The sequence below is a fragment of the Mustela nigripes genome, chromosome 1 (genome assembly GCF_022355385.1).
Source record: "Mustela nigripes isolate SB6536 chromosome 1, MUSNIG.SB6536, whole genome shotgun sequence".
Taxonomy (NCBI): Eukaryota; Metazoa; Chordata; class Mammalia; order Carnivora; family Mustelidae; genus Mustela; species Mustela nigripes.
The window spans coordinates 5,013,753-5,027,259 of record NC_081557.1 but is presented as its reverse complement, the minus strand read 5'-3'; the positions used below and the strand labels follow the sequence as shown (position 1 = coordinate 5,027,259).

Here is a 13,507-nt window from a genome sequence, read left to right as displayed (position 1 = left end):
GAAGGACACTCACTGATTCATGCCTGGGTTCACCAAGCAGTTCCCGTGGGGCCATGGGGATGAGGCGTAGAGGCTGACCTGTGTGCGGGCGGGAGGGGCAGGGGCCTGCCAGGGGCAGCGATGCCTGGCATCTCTTGGTGACACTTTTACTCCTTTTAAAGCTCTAAAACTGGGGTGCCTGGGTGGCTCAGTGGGTTAAAGCCTCTGCCTTCGGCTCAGGTCATGATCCCAGGGTTCTGGGATCAAGCCCCGCATGGGGCTCTCTGCTCTGCGGGGAGCCTGCTTCCTCCTCTCTCTCTGCCTGCCTCTCTTCCTACTTGAGATCTCTGTCAAATAAATAAATAAAATCTCTAAAAAAGAAAAAAGATCTAAAACTTAAATACTGAAAATAGTTAAACATACTGAACTCTCACCACCTGTTGGGTCCTGGGCTCAGGTTTTGGGGGGATGATATCATGTCATTCTTACAGTAAGCCTCTAGGATGGGAACTGGAATTTACCCATTTTATATGTGAGAACACTGAAGCCACTTGCCTAAGGTCACACAAGAGTCCTCTGGAACCCAGCACTGTCTGCCCTTTTAACGACACCGCTCAGATGCTAACATTCCCTCCCTACCCTCCCCGCACAGGGGAAGAGGCTGGGTTCTGAGTGCCTGGGGTCGGGGGGGACCGCAGGACTTGCCACTGAGAGGATCCTTGGGACAGAAAGAGACCCGGAGACCTGGGCTCTCACGCCCTACACACCAGCCACTGCTGATGCAAACAGACAGTGTGCTGCTGGGCCAGGCACCTGCCTGGGGCCTTCCAGGTTTGGTGGGAGTCAGCCCCCCGGAAGCTCTCCATTCCTCTCATCTAGAATTACAGACTCCATGAGCAGCCAAGTGGGTCTGAACTGTGGACTGAGGGCTGGACGGGGCGATAGATACCCACCGCCCACAGCCGGGCGGAGGACTCCCCCAGGCTTCCAAGCCCCCAAACCCGTCCTCCTGCAGGGTGAGGGCTAGGTAGGCTCAGAGGCCCTGCCTGGGCTGCCAGAGGCCAGAGGGGGCTCCCTGGGATCGCATCCCTGAGGCGGCCGCTTCTCCATCCCCCTGTGCACGCTCCACGGAGAGCAGGCCTTGGGGGCCGCCAAGGGCAGGAGGGGGAAGGGAGACGGCAGGGCTGTCCACTTTCCCTTTCCCTCTAGTGGGCAGGAGCCCAGAGGGCCCTGCCTCGCCCTGAGCTGGTAGTGATGTCAGCGGAAACCCTGGGCGCCGAGGACCTCCTCCTACCTCAGCCCCGGCCCTACCCTGCCCTGCACCCCCCACCCACACACTGGTTCAGCTTTCCCGGGGAACACCGCGCCCACCTGCCCCCTGCTTTCCCGTGGGGCTGAGAGGAACCTGGTCCTGCTGCCTGCCTCTCCCCTGACCTGCCTAGGCTCCATCTCCCCATCGGCAAGGACGTCTGGGTGATGAGAGCATGAGGAAGGCAGGGGCAAAGGGGTACCCCCAGATGCTCAACTCCTCCCTTGCCTGCCAGGAGTTTCCCCGCAATTCTCCCAGGATGTTCCATTGCCCTGGCCAACCCATGCCTCAGGCTCCGTGACTCTGTCTCCCCTGGCAGAGGAGTGGGGTTACCTCTCTCTGGGCTGGAAGATCCTTATCCGGCCCTGCTGAGTCACTGCCGGCTCCTCCCGCGCTGTCCCCTCCCTCCCCACCGCCTCCCTCCTTCAGACTTCTCAGGCTTTCTCCAGAGTGTCTGGGTTCCTCAGGGGGCCCCGGGGGCTCAGAGGACGGCAGCACCTCCCTGGGACCCCACACAGTCCCACCCCACGTGGCTGCCATCCCAGCACTGTGGGGACAGCGACACTGAGCGAGGGTGCCCTCCGCCTTTACTAGCTGTGTGACCTTGGGCAAGTCGCTTGGCCCTTCTACACCTCACTTGTCTCCTGTATGGAACAGGAAAGATGAGAACGATACCTCCCTCAGAATGAGGACAATTGAGTTAATACAAGTCAATTCGCTGGCATTCAGGGCTAGACCGCGTGGTGTATTAGTCTCTGCCCCTCCTCACGCCCTATCCTCCTGGCTCTGCCGGTGACGCTACCTTCCCCTTCCGAGTCTGCATCCTTCCTGTTCTTTAGGTTTTGCTTTGCTCCCGAATCCAGGCCCCACAACCCCCACGCTGACCTGTCCCCACAGGGCACGGACATAGGCTGGATGGAGAGTTCTAGAGTTGGGCTGCTCCTGGTTCAACTCTCCTCTCAGATTCCTGAGCTTTTTGCCTTTGCATCCCAGACAGCCTCCCCATCCGGGTTCTGTGAACTGAGGGATGGAGGGGGCAGGGCAGACACTCTGGGCACAGGAAGCTCTGAGGGGACGAGAGAGTGGTCACCGGGTCCTAGCTGTGCGGGGTGCGTCCGGGCTTCCCAGCCGTGGGTCCTTCTGCATGACAGCAGTGGTTTGGGGCTATGAGAAGCTCCCCCTTCCCTGGCCCCCACAGGCACCTCTCAGAGGGCCCATCGTGCTGCTCCCCAGAGCCCCCCGAGTTTCCGCTGCTGGCTGCTGCAAAGTGCGTTAAGTGACACAGGGCTCAAGAATTCCAGCAGGTGCATCGGGGGCATTTGTGGGGAGGAAAAAGAGGGCCAGGAGAGCTTGGCAAGGGGCCGAGGAGGGGAAGGCCACACCTGGCCTGGGACCTGCGCCTGGGGCTGGGGAGATGCTGGCACTCAGGTCAGGGGGGCACCACGCGCCCCAGTTTTCAGAAGCACCTCCTCTATGTACCCTGAGGAACGGTGTGGACGGATAAAGGCCCGCATCCTGCCTACCAGGGGCTCCGGGCTGCGGATGGTTCCGGAGCCGCCCTGCCCTTCATCCCTGCCCTACCCCAGCGGCCCGAAGTCGCTCTGCCCGCCGCCCCCATCCACTGCAGCGACCCCATCCCAGCCAGGGACGTCGGCTTCTGGGCCCCCTTTCTCCCTGGGTGCGTAGCACAGTGTTGGGCACCGAGCTGTCACCCGGGCCTGGTGACCGGGTGTCTGGGCTGGAAGCTGGGAATGTGCGCGGTGTCTGTCTCCCTCTGCTGGTCCCTTAAGGGACAGCCCGGCCAGAACGCTTTCCACAGAGCTGGTGGCCTCCCCGTGTCTCCCCAGACAGTGGCGGGTGACTACTGCAGGGCGGAGGAAAGGGCCCCGGGGCTCAGGCCTGGCTTCGGCCTGGACCGCGGGCACCGCCTCCTGGGCCCGGACGCCTGACGCCGGCCTCTGACAGGGGCCCCGAGCGGTGGCCTCCGGTCGGCCTTCCCCACAGGCCAGCAGGCCCCAGACAGCCCATGAATGGAACTGTCAGCCGTGGATTTATCTGAACCGTTTGTGAAGCTATTTCTATTTCCAGCCGAGACCGCATCTTGGAGTAATGAGTTCCATCGGTGTCCTCCCCTGCTGGGGCAAGCACGCTGCCTTTGATTTGTCCTAAACTTACCTCACTTGCGCTCCGAGGGGGCCCTGGAACCCCAGCATGCCAGGTTTTGGTGAACAAGCTGGAGCTTCCCCTTTCGCACCCCTGCTGTGGGCTTAAAACCATCCATCCCTCTCCCTCCTGCCGCCTCCACCCTGCAGCCTGAAGAGAGAGACCTGCTTTCTCTCGGCTTGGCTCGGGGCTGACTTCTGCCCCCACTAGTGTCCTGCTAGCATCTTCCAGCCGCTGGCGGCCTCCGGGCCTTTCTCTGCAGTGTTCCTCCAGGGAGACCTTCCTCCCAGATGCCTAGTGGGATTCCCTGGGCTTTGTCCACGCGGGTTTGTTTCGTTTCTGGTCCTGACCCTGAAGTATGGGGAGGTGTACTTGATCTTTAGGAACACCGGGGGAACGAACCCTCCCAGCCACCCCCTGAGGGAAGGCCTGCTGGCACCCCTCCCGCAATGTCCAGGCGAGGCTCAAAGCAAAAGCCGCGTGTCCCGTTTGCAGTCACCCCGAAAGTGGTGGAACCAGACAGAGGCAGGCCCGTACCCCGAATGCCCTTCGTCCGTCTCAGCGCACAATCTGGGGTCAAGCCTTGCCAACTGGCTGGACGCTATACCCTTGGCAGGGTCCCCCAGCGAGACCACACGGAGACCGTCTCCTGTGTGTGCACAGTCCAGACGACCTCCTGCCGAGGCTCGGCACAGGCTGGTCCCTCCACTCAGCACCCCACCACGGAGACGGGTTTTTGTCCTGTATGCGCTCTCCTGCAGAGTAGTGCATCTAATGCAGGTTTAATGAATAAATTACCGCCCTCTGGGAATTCCCGCATTTTTCTTTAAAGATTTTATTTGCGGGTAATCTCTATGCCCCACATGGGGCTGGAGCTCACAATCTCGAGATCAGGAGTCCCATGCTCCACTGACCAGGGCGGCCAGGCGCCCCTGAATTCTGGCATTTTTAAACCCAACCAGCTGGGTAAGAAGTGGTGGTTGAAGGAAGTTTCCCAGCAGGTAAGTATTTTAAAAGTTTGAGATGGTGACCACTTCCCTCCATTCGGTATCTGCCTCACCACGCACATATTCCCACATACTTACGCACCTGCGGGAGGCCACCTCGAATATGGGTGAGGCTAAGAATTTGGGGTTGAAAAAACCCTGAGAGCATCTCAGGCGAACCCCCTCAATGTATCAAGGAAGAACCTGAGGCCCAAAGAAGGGCCTTGTCTTGCTTGAGACGGTGCATAGGGCTGAAGCTATACAGGTCTCGACTTCTGGCACAGACCCCGAATTGTTCCTATACGGATCCTTCTCGAGTCACAACGTTTTTGAGGTTTACGAGGCCCTCCGGACCTGAAAGGCGTCACTGCTTGTGCCAGTCTCGAGCCTGGAGAGGCCGCCTGCCTCCGGTCAGGTCTTCCTTCCAGTCCCGCAGTCTGCGGGGCGCAGGACGGCCAACCCCAGCTCCTCTCCAGAGCTGCGGCCAGATGACGGATCCAGGGAAGTCGAACGCCCCTTCCAGAACAAAACACAAGGTTGGAAGCAGCCTCAGTGAGCATCTCACACCACCAAGCACGTTGTACAGATGAGGAAACCGCTGCAGAGGCAGAGAGGGACCCGCATAGTTACACAGCAAGTCAGCAGCCAAGCACAGACTAGAGACCCGGGACTCCTGATTCCCAGTTCTAGCTCCTTTCTGGTGTCCGAGCCCTTCGGAAGGGTCAGGTGAGAACAGACCTCTGGCAGCGTCTGTGTGTGTGTGTGTGACCAAACACTAATAAAAAATCCCAAAGAGGGGCGCCTGGTTGGCTCAGTCAGTAGAGCATGCAAATCTTGATCTTGACGTTGTGAGGTTTTTTTTTTTTTTTAGTTTTTTTTTTTTTTTTTTTTAATTTTATTTATTTATTTGACAGAGATCACAAGTAGGCAGAGAGGCAGACAGAGAGAGAGGAGGAAGCAAGCTCCCTGTCAATCAGAGAGCCTGATGCGGGGCTCAATCCCAACACCCTGGGATCATGACCTGAGCCAAAGGCAGAGGTTTTAACTCACTGAGCCACCCAGGTGCCCCTTGACGTTGTGAGTTTAAGCCCTACATCGGGTACAGCGATTACTTAAAAAAAAACAAACATGAAAAGCTAAAGAGTTCGTGTGTGTGTGTGTGTGTGTGTGTGTGTGTGTGTCTGAAGACTCATTAAAAATCATGAAGAGTTTGGGGTGCCTGGGTGATGCAGTTAAGCATCCGCCTCTTGGTTTCAGCTCAGGTCGGAGATGGAGCCCTGAGTTGGGCTCCGTGCTCAGGATGGAGCCTGCTTAAAACTCTTTCTTCCTCTCCCCTGCCCCCCCCACTCTCTTAAATAGCCAAAAACCAAAAACCAAACAAAGCCTGAGGACTTTATGTCTTCCCCTGCCTCCCCAGGGCCCTGCCTCAAAGACCTCAAGGCCCTAAGACCCTATAGCCCCTCAGGTGTCAGGGGCAGAGGCCGGGTGTGATTGTTTCCACTCCTTGCCTTCCAGAGAAACTTGACGTCTGCCTCTTGCTTCAGCTGGGCTGCTCAGGTAAGGGCGGCGGGGGCAAAGCTGTGAGAGCCACAGGGGTGGAGAGAGGGGGAGAGACGGAGAGAGGAGAGGGACGTTAAGAGAGTAGCTAATGCTAGGTTCTTTTATGGGTTTTCTTTCTTTTTTTGTGGGTTTATTTTTTTGACAGGTTGTTTGGGGGTGGGGAGGAAGCTACTGTCCAGGGAAGGATGGGACTGTGGGAAGGTGCTGGAAGCTTCCTGACAGCACCCTATGTAGACACATGTCAAAGCACTGTGATAAGTGGTGGGTGGCCGTGCACAGGATGGCCTCTCTGAGGACCAGCCACTGAAGCTGAGCCCTAGGAAGAGAAGGAGCCAGCGTGTAAGAAGGGGGACGTTTTAGGAAGGTCGGTTTGGTGCTGTCTGGAGAGTGGACTGCAGAAGACATGAGGAGGCAGGAGACCGCTCAGCTCCTCTAGTTGTCCAGGTGACAGAAGATGGTGGCCGGAGCCAGGATGACAGTCATGCCACGTGTTTGGAAGATGGAGCAGTCAGGGCTTGCTGAAGGGCTGTAATATGTGGGGTGACAGGGGAGGGTCCTGGATGACTCCCAGTGTACCCGACTTACATGCCTGGGTAGAGGCAGTACTATTTACACTGACTTCCCCCACCCCTCAAGGCAGGAATAGCCTCTTCTAGCATTCTAGAGAAGTCTGGTGATGCACGGAGGCTGAGGGCAAGGAGAGGGAGAAACAAAGAGGCAGGGTGCGGCACTGCAGGCCAGGAGCTGGAGGGCAGAGGGCTGGGAAACATATACCACTCCTCAGGAAAGACAATACCAGAGGGTAAGGCGGAGCCAAACCAGCCCTAAGGAATGCAGGGGTGCCCAGGCCCTTCGAAGCGCTAGGGAAGCCTGGGTGCTGTGGGGACTAGAGCTCAGACAGTCCCTTTGGACTTCCACTTTGCAGACCCGCAGCCCAGGGCCCAGGGCGAGGGGAAAATTTCCCTGGCTGACCAACCCCCTTCTTCTGCACAGTCCTGGGGGCTTAAAAATGGCCACATAAACGCAATTCCACTCTGGTAAAACGTTTCCAGTGCTTCCCGCCGGTGTCCCTCATCGTTTGGCAGCCTCCATCCCTCTGCGAGGCTCACGGACCACTTCCCCGTACAAGGGGCGGAGCCCACGCGCCACTGACCCTCTCCTCCCTCTGCCCCAGCTAGGTGCACCCTTCTACCCCTTTCAGCCCCGAGAATCGTCTGGTCTTCAAGGATGCGTAACGGATCCTCAAAGCCAGAATGAACGGTCACTCTCCCAGTCTGCGGTCCTGCAGCAAACAGCTTTCATCTCTCTAGAGCTGGTGGTTGTGTGTCCGCGAGGATGGTCCAGCTCCAACCCCGGATCCACGGAGGCGCCCGGAAGACCGTACTAAGCTACGCAGGAGGGCTCGCCCGCACATCTCAGCGCTCCGAGCCCGGTGCTCGCCGCCTCGCACCGGGTACCTCGTGCCCTGCGGCCCCATCTGTGCTTCTCGTGCTCGGCGGCGCAGGCTCCGAGGTCCCGCAGAGCCCGGCCGGCTCCCCAAGGGCGCGAAAAGGCCGGGGCCGGCGTCCCCCGCTCGCGTCAGCGCCGCCGGGCCCCCCTCCCCCACCGTGGACTCCGTCACGTGACGGCGGAGCCGGCGAGCGTTTTTCTCACGTGACGGAGGCGCCCGCGCCGGGGCCAATGAGAACGCGGGGGCGGGGCTTCCGGGGGCGGCGCGCGGGAAGGGAACCCCGGGCCCCCGCGGCGGCGGGTGAGACCCGGAGCCGAGCTGCGGGCAGGTGGGGTGGGACCCGCCGCGGGCCAGACGCCGGTCTCAGCTCCGTGGGAGGCCAGGCTCGGCCTCGGCGCCGGCAGCAGCATGAAGTGTCTGGTCACGGGCGGCAACGTGAAAGGTGAGTTGGGGGCGACCGGGTTTGGGGGCCGGGGGCACGTGGGACGGCCGGAGACGCCAGCCTAACCCCCGTTTCCTTTCTCCTCCCCGCAGTGCTCGGCAAGGCCGTCCATTCCCTGTCCCGCATCGGGGAGGAGCTCTACCTGGAGCCCCTGGAAGACGGGGTGAGGGGGTGGGTGGGATTATAGGCGGGAGCCAGTTTCTCCCCGCGTCAGGCCAGATGCCCTCGGGCATTGCTGTCTGCCGAGTTTTCCCCGCCGCCCGTGGTCGGGGCGTCAGTCCGGGCCCTGCCCTCTCCCCAGGCCGGTGTGTGAATCGAGAGCCCCTGCCCTCCCTGAAGTGCCTGGTGGCGGGTGGGGGCAACTCGGGGGGGAAAGGTGGAGTGCGCGGACGGTTGTATAGGGCCCTTCTGTGGGAGCAGTCGCTCCCGGGGACTCGGGGAGGGAAGGCTTCATGGAGAAGGCACCTGCTGACCGGAACGAGAGGGAGGATTCCAGCAGGTGATGGTGGAGGAGGAGGACGTTAGGACGAATATGTGAGCAAAAGCCGGCCAGAGGGCAGGGCCTGACTCTGCCCCCTGATCCGGTCCCTCCCCCTGCTTTTCCTGGCCCAGCTCTCTCTCCGGACCGTGAACTCCTCTCGCTCTGCCTATGCCTGCTTCCTCTTTGCCCCCCTCTTCTTCCAGCAGTACCAGCCGGCCGCCCCTGGTCAGGAAGCCCCGCGCTGTAAGATTTTGATGAAGGTGAGGCCTTTCCCTCACCAACGGTGCTTTGTGTCCCCCTGCTCACGTCGTGCCCCCCTACCCAAGTGTGTCTGCGGGGGGGGGGGCATTCCGAAGGTGCTAACTGGGGAGAGGGATGTATGCAGGAGCAAGCAGGTGTAAAGTGCGGTGAGGAGCATAGGAAAGACACCACAGAGGGTGATGGGAGATACGGTGAGGGTGATCCATTCTGCCAGGGACCTGGGCAGTGGTGACATTCACTTTGGTCCTTGAAAAGTGAGCAGCTCTTTCAAGGCACGCCAGACAGGTGTGTAACAACATGAGGAGGAGCCCGGGAGGGTGAAAACATGCGTGTTGTGGGCGCTCCCTTCCCGTACGACGGTGCCGAGCCTGGGATGGCCAGGGCCTGCATGGGATGTGAGAGCTGGTTGGTGGAGACACAGCACCGCGTTGATGTGTTCCCCCACTCAGTCATTCCTGGCCGCCTTCCGCTCACTGGCCATGGTGGAGAAGAGTGTGGAGAAATGCTGCATCTCGCTGAATGGCAGGAGCAGCCGCCTGGTGGTCCAGCTGCACTGTCGATACGGTGAGTGGGCGGCCGGCCGGCCCTGGGGTCCCTGCGTTTGGAGGGGTGGGAGGGCAGGTCAGCAAGACCCACTGAGACCCTGTCTGCCCATCCAGGGGTGAGGAAGACTCACAACCTGTCCTTCCAGGACTGCGAGTCCCTGCAGGCCATCTTCGACCCAGCCTTGTGCTCGCATGTGCTCCGTGCCCCAGCACGGTGAGTGTGTCCCCCAGCTACAAACCGAGCCGTGGGTCTTTTTTTTTTCCTTTGGAGCTTCCAGGGTCAATTTAAGAAGACACCTTCTTCATCTTCTCTGCCTCTCTCTGAACCTGAGAGTTTATCCAGCCCAGCCTGCTCTCACGGTCGGTCTCACGGTCTAAGGGCAGAGGCTGGAATGGAGGAGGGCACCGCTCCTTGCTCCTCGGTCTTCAGGAACCTGTTCTCCACCCCAAAGGTCCAGCTTGGCTTTCTGGCCACTTAGACAGCTTCTCACTCCTTTTTTAAAGAAAGCACGTCTTTGGCTTCCCCTTAAGTCCTCTTTCCATGGCTTCAACAGCCTTGGATGTCCATCTCTATCTAGCTTTGTGACTCGGGCTCAAAATTCTTCTCTGATGGGGTCATCTTTCTGGGCCTGTTCTTCACTCAAGGGTAGCCTCTTTTCCTGTCTGCCTGGACTGTAGCTTTGAGGAGTCTACAGGCCGAGGAAGGAGGCTGGACAGGGAGGTCATGGTCCAGGAGGGCTGCCAGAATAAGGTGCTGTGGGGGCAGGGGTTTTCTGGGAAAATCAGAGTGGGGAGGCGGTGTGCCGGCCCGGGAGATGGGGACTCGGTGGAGGCAGAGGTCCCTGCAGAAGGCCAGTGTGGAGAGGGCTGGCTCTCCTCCTACCCTACGCTGTGTGCTGCTTGCATTTGAGTAGCCCAAAGTCACGTTCATTTCTTTTTGTAGCCATGGGGTGTGGTAATTTGAAGTTCCCTTTGGGTCCTGACGGTCTGTTATTTCTGAGTTCTGTTGAGATAATGCTGTTCAGGACTCCTTCAGGTAGAGAAAGAGGGACGTTATCTCCGATGGTCTGGATTTTGATGCTATTTTTTTTTTTTAAACGAACAATTGTTTTTCTTTTTCTCATGGACAATTTCAAATTTGTGTGAAAGTGGATGCCTGCCCCTGTCCCAACGGTTGTGAGACAAATTTCAGATGTTATTTCATATGTATGTATTTGTCAACATGTATCCCGTAAAGGCAAAAATTGAAGATCTTTTCTGTGGTCGCATTTATAGGGATGGGCCGGGTGGGCTTTCCCACCCCTGTGAGGGCAGGTGCTGCCGGCCTGGTTTGGCCCAGCGCGAACAGCCCATCCTTTCTGTTGCCTCCTCTGGGCTCTGCTGTTGTCTGCCCCATCCCTTGCAGGGGACTTCTCTCCCCCAGCAGCCCCCAGCAGCCCCCAAAGAAAGCTTTGGATGGGGTGGGAGCCACGTCCTGCTCACCTTGCCCTTCCCCGGGCGTGCTAGGGCCGGCACATGGTGGATCCCCTCCGACATGGTACCCGGGTCGCGGCCCTGCCTCAGCTCTTGTAAGAGCGAAGCCACGGCGTGGGGCTGAGCCTTGGGAGTGATGCTGTACCCCCTGCACAGGGTCCTGGGGGAGGCTGTTCTGCCCTTCCCCCCCGCGCTGGCAGAAGTGACACTGGGCATTGGCTGTGGCCGCAGGGTCATCTTGCGCAGCTACCAGGAGGAGGAGGCAGGTGAGAGCCAGATGTGGCCTTAGACGGGGTTAGAGCTGGGGTGGGAGAGGGGAGGGTCTAGAAGCCCCGGCTCTCCCGTTCCTCCCTTGGCAGACAGCTCCGTCAGAGCCATGGTGACCGAGATGAGCATCGGGGAGGAGGATTTCCAGCAGCTGCAGGCCCAGGAAGGGGCGGCCATCACTTTCTGCCTCAAGGAATTCCGGGTGAGCTTCCCCCCAGCACAGTCCCGCCGCGTCCTCCCTGCCCTGCCTGGGGCCTCACGGCTCTGCTTCCCCCTCCCAGGGCCTCCTGAGCTTCGCGGAGTCCGCAAACTTGTCCCTTAGCATCCACTTCGATGCACCAGGCAGGTAATTCCCGGCCTCAGGTCAGGGAGGGGAGGCTCTGGGAAGCCGGGAGCCCAAGGGCCCTGACCTTGCCCGGGACCTGCCCTCTGCCTAGGCCGGCCATCTTTGCCGTCAAGGACTCCCTGCTGGACGGACACTTTGTCCTGGCCACGATGTCAGAGTCAGACCTGCACTCCCCAGAACCCCACAGGCTGGTGCCTCCCCTCCAGGCTCACAGGTGAGGCTGCCCACCTGCCAGCCTGCTCCTCCCCACCCCCATCCCTCCCCACCCCGGCCCCCCGGCCCCCCGGCCCCCCGGCCCCCCTGGCCGGCCGGAGCCTCCTGCCTGCAGCTTGTGCACCTCCCCCAGCACGCACACTTCCTGTCAAGCCCAGCCTCTCCGGCTCAGCCTTCCTGGTCAGCTGTGCTCAGAGAGCCCTCCTCCCGCCCAGGGAAGTGTCCCCAAGGTCGGGCCGGCTTCCTTCTCTGGCTGAGTCCTCCCGTCTGAGCCTCTTCCCCGGCCAAGGAGGGAACAGGCTGCTGGGAGGCAGGGGCTGGCCGGGGCTGGGGAGAGCAGGCGGCTGGGGAGGACGACGGGCCCGGTGTAGCCGAAGCAGAGGAAGTTTGGTCTGGCCCCCCGCCCGGCACGTCCCTGGGCCCCAGTGCCTTCCAGCTCTGTCTCTGGGGAGGGCAGAGGCTTTGGCCCCCGGTGGCCTAGCTCAGAGGACTCGATGCTGCTCTACCCCAGCTGAGCTAAACCGGCTCCCAGGATGCTTCCCTCAGGCCCCTATCTGAGCTCCGATCAAACGGACTCCAGGTCCCATGCCTTGTAGGAAGCCACCACTTAACCTCAGCGTCTTTCCCCCAAACCAATGAGAAAGTCATGAAGCCCAGAGAGCAGCCGTGGTCATGAGGCTTCTACTGCTCTCTCAGGCCTCTGAAGTGGGGTCCTGCCTCTATACCCTCTTCTGTGTGGCTCGCTGACACCCTCTCCCTGCCAGCAGCACGCCCCACCTGGATGACTTTGCCAATGACGACATCGACTCTTACATGATCGCCATGGAAACGACTGTGGACAGTGAGGGCTCCCGGGCAGGACCCTCCATTCCCCTTTCCCCCGGCCTCCGGCCTCCCTGTAGCCCTGGCCCCGACTCTGAGGACAATGATGCCGAGCCCAGTACAGAGCCTGGGACTCCCCCACCCAAGAAGGTAGGGGTTGGAGATGGAGCGGGGCTTGGGAGGCACGGAGGGAGCCTCCAGAACTCACTCTGCTTCCTGTTCCCTTTCCAGTTCCGCTCGCTGTTCTTTGGCTCCATCCTCAGCCCTGCACACTCCCCTCCGGGCCCCAGCCCTGTGCTGGCTGAAGACAGTGAGGGTGAAGGCTGAACTGAGGACAAGCCTGTGTCCAGAGGCTCTGGACCAGATGAAGCCATAGCCGCCCGCTTCCCCCGGCAGCAGGCCGGGGATAGGGCTGCTCTCCACCCGGCTGGGTGGTCAAGGTGGGCTGTGCCGAGCTGAGCGCCGGTCCTGCTGCCACTCCAGGTGCCTCCTGGCTATCTGGACTAGCCCGGGCCCCGTCTTCTCATCAACTTCCAACCAATCATGTCTGTTCCTAGGCTTGGCACCGAGCTGCCACCTGATGGAATGCCCCTCACCTATTACCCAGGCCCTCTGTTTTAGGCCAGACTCCGACCATGTGGCTAGGGCTGGACACCTGCCTTCCCTAAGTGTACCTCCCTAAGACAAAAATCACAGAGGGGCTGTTACCCCTGCCGGTCTACCTTCTTTGCTAATCATGACCTGTCCCTCCCCCAAATCCCGGGCACACCTTTGGGATCTCTTGTGGCCAGCTAACTTTTTGTTCCTTTCTCTGTGCCGTCTGGCCCTGGCTTGGGATTCTGAGTCCCTGTGGACCTGAGCCTGTGGCTGGGATTACCCTGGCTGGGGCCTCATGCCCAGCAAGCCTGTCCTCCCAACTGGCCCTGGATAGAAGGGCTGCCAGCCCAGTCCTTGGGACAAGGGAGACAGAGGCCATGGCGAGAATCCAGCTTTGACCTTTATTCAAGAGACCAGATGGGTCGCCCTAGGATCTGTCTGCTGGCCCTGAGGCCAAGCAAGGCTGGAAACCCACATCTGGCCCTGCTTTGCCCTGAGCTGCAGCCTCGGCCCCAGGATCCTGCGTGCGACCACTGCAGGTGCAGGCGGAAGGAGCCCTGGGGGATTGGACGCTGCTATTGATTCATTAAAAAAAAGAAAAATACACCAAGGC

At 60.1% G+C, this 13,507-nt stretch overlaps 2 protein-coding genes across 6 annotated transcripts in view; both read left to right on the top strand.

Annotated features, from left to right (window-relative positions):
- Positions 1-7,593, top strand: part of LOC132017918 (uncharacterized) — a 49,895-nt gene extending 42,302 nt beyond the window's left edge. The window contains exons 3-4 of one of the 3 annotated variants that reach the window (XM_059400163.1): positions 5,953-5,994; positions 7,308-7,593. In XM_059400163.1, coding sequence (XP_059256146.1) covers positions 5,953-5,994; positions 7,308-7,384 — 119 coding nt within the window. In that variant the 3' untranslated portion in view covers positions 7,385-7,593. The other 2 variants (XM_059400155.1, XM_059400181.1) reach the window with 2 other exon arrangements.
- Positions 7,594-7,716: 123 nt separating this feature from the next.
- RAD9A (RAD9 checkpoint clamp component A) lies at positions 7,717-13,496 on the top strand. 3 transcript variants are annotated; one of them, XM_059400076.1, is made up of 11 exons: positions 7,717-7,889; positions 7,982-8,052; positions 8,574-8,630; positions 9,081-9,195; positions 9,291-9,390; positions 10,806-10,915; positions 11,009-11,118; positions 11,198-11,262; positions 11,354-11,476; positions 12,243-12,447; positions 12,529-13,496. In XM_059400076.1, the coding sequence occupies exons 1-11, from the start codon at positions 7,856-7,858 to the stop codon at positions 12,622-12,624; spliced, it is 1,086 nt and encodes a 361-aa protein (XP_059256059.1). In that variant the 5' UTR covers positions 7,717-7,855; the 3' UTR covers positions 12,625-13,496. The 3 variants fall into 3 exon arrangements, with proteins under 3 accessions (XP_059256059.1, XP_059256049.1, XP_059256069.1); XM_059400066.1 differs by having other exon boundaries at positions 7,719-7,889; positions 8,502-8,630; XM_059400086.1 differs by lacking the exons at positions 7,717-7,889; positions 7,982-8,052 and adding an exon at positions 8,061-8,194 and having other exon boundaries at positions 8,502-8,630.
- The last annotated feature ends 11 nt before the right edge of the window (positions 13,497-13,507 follow it).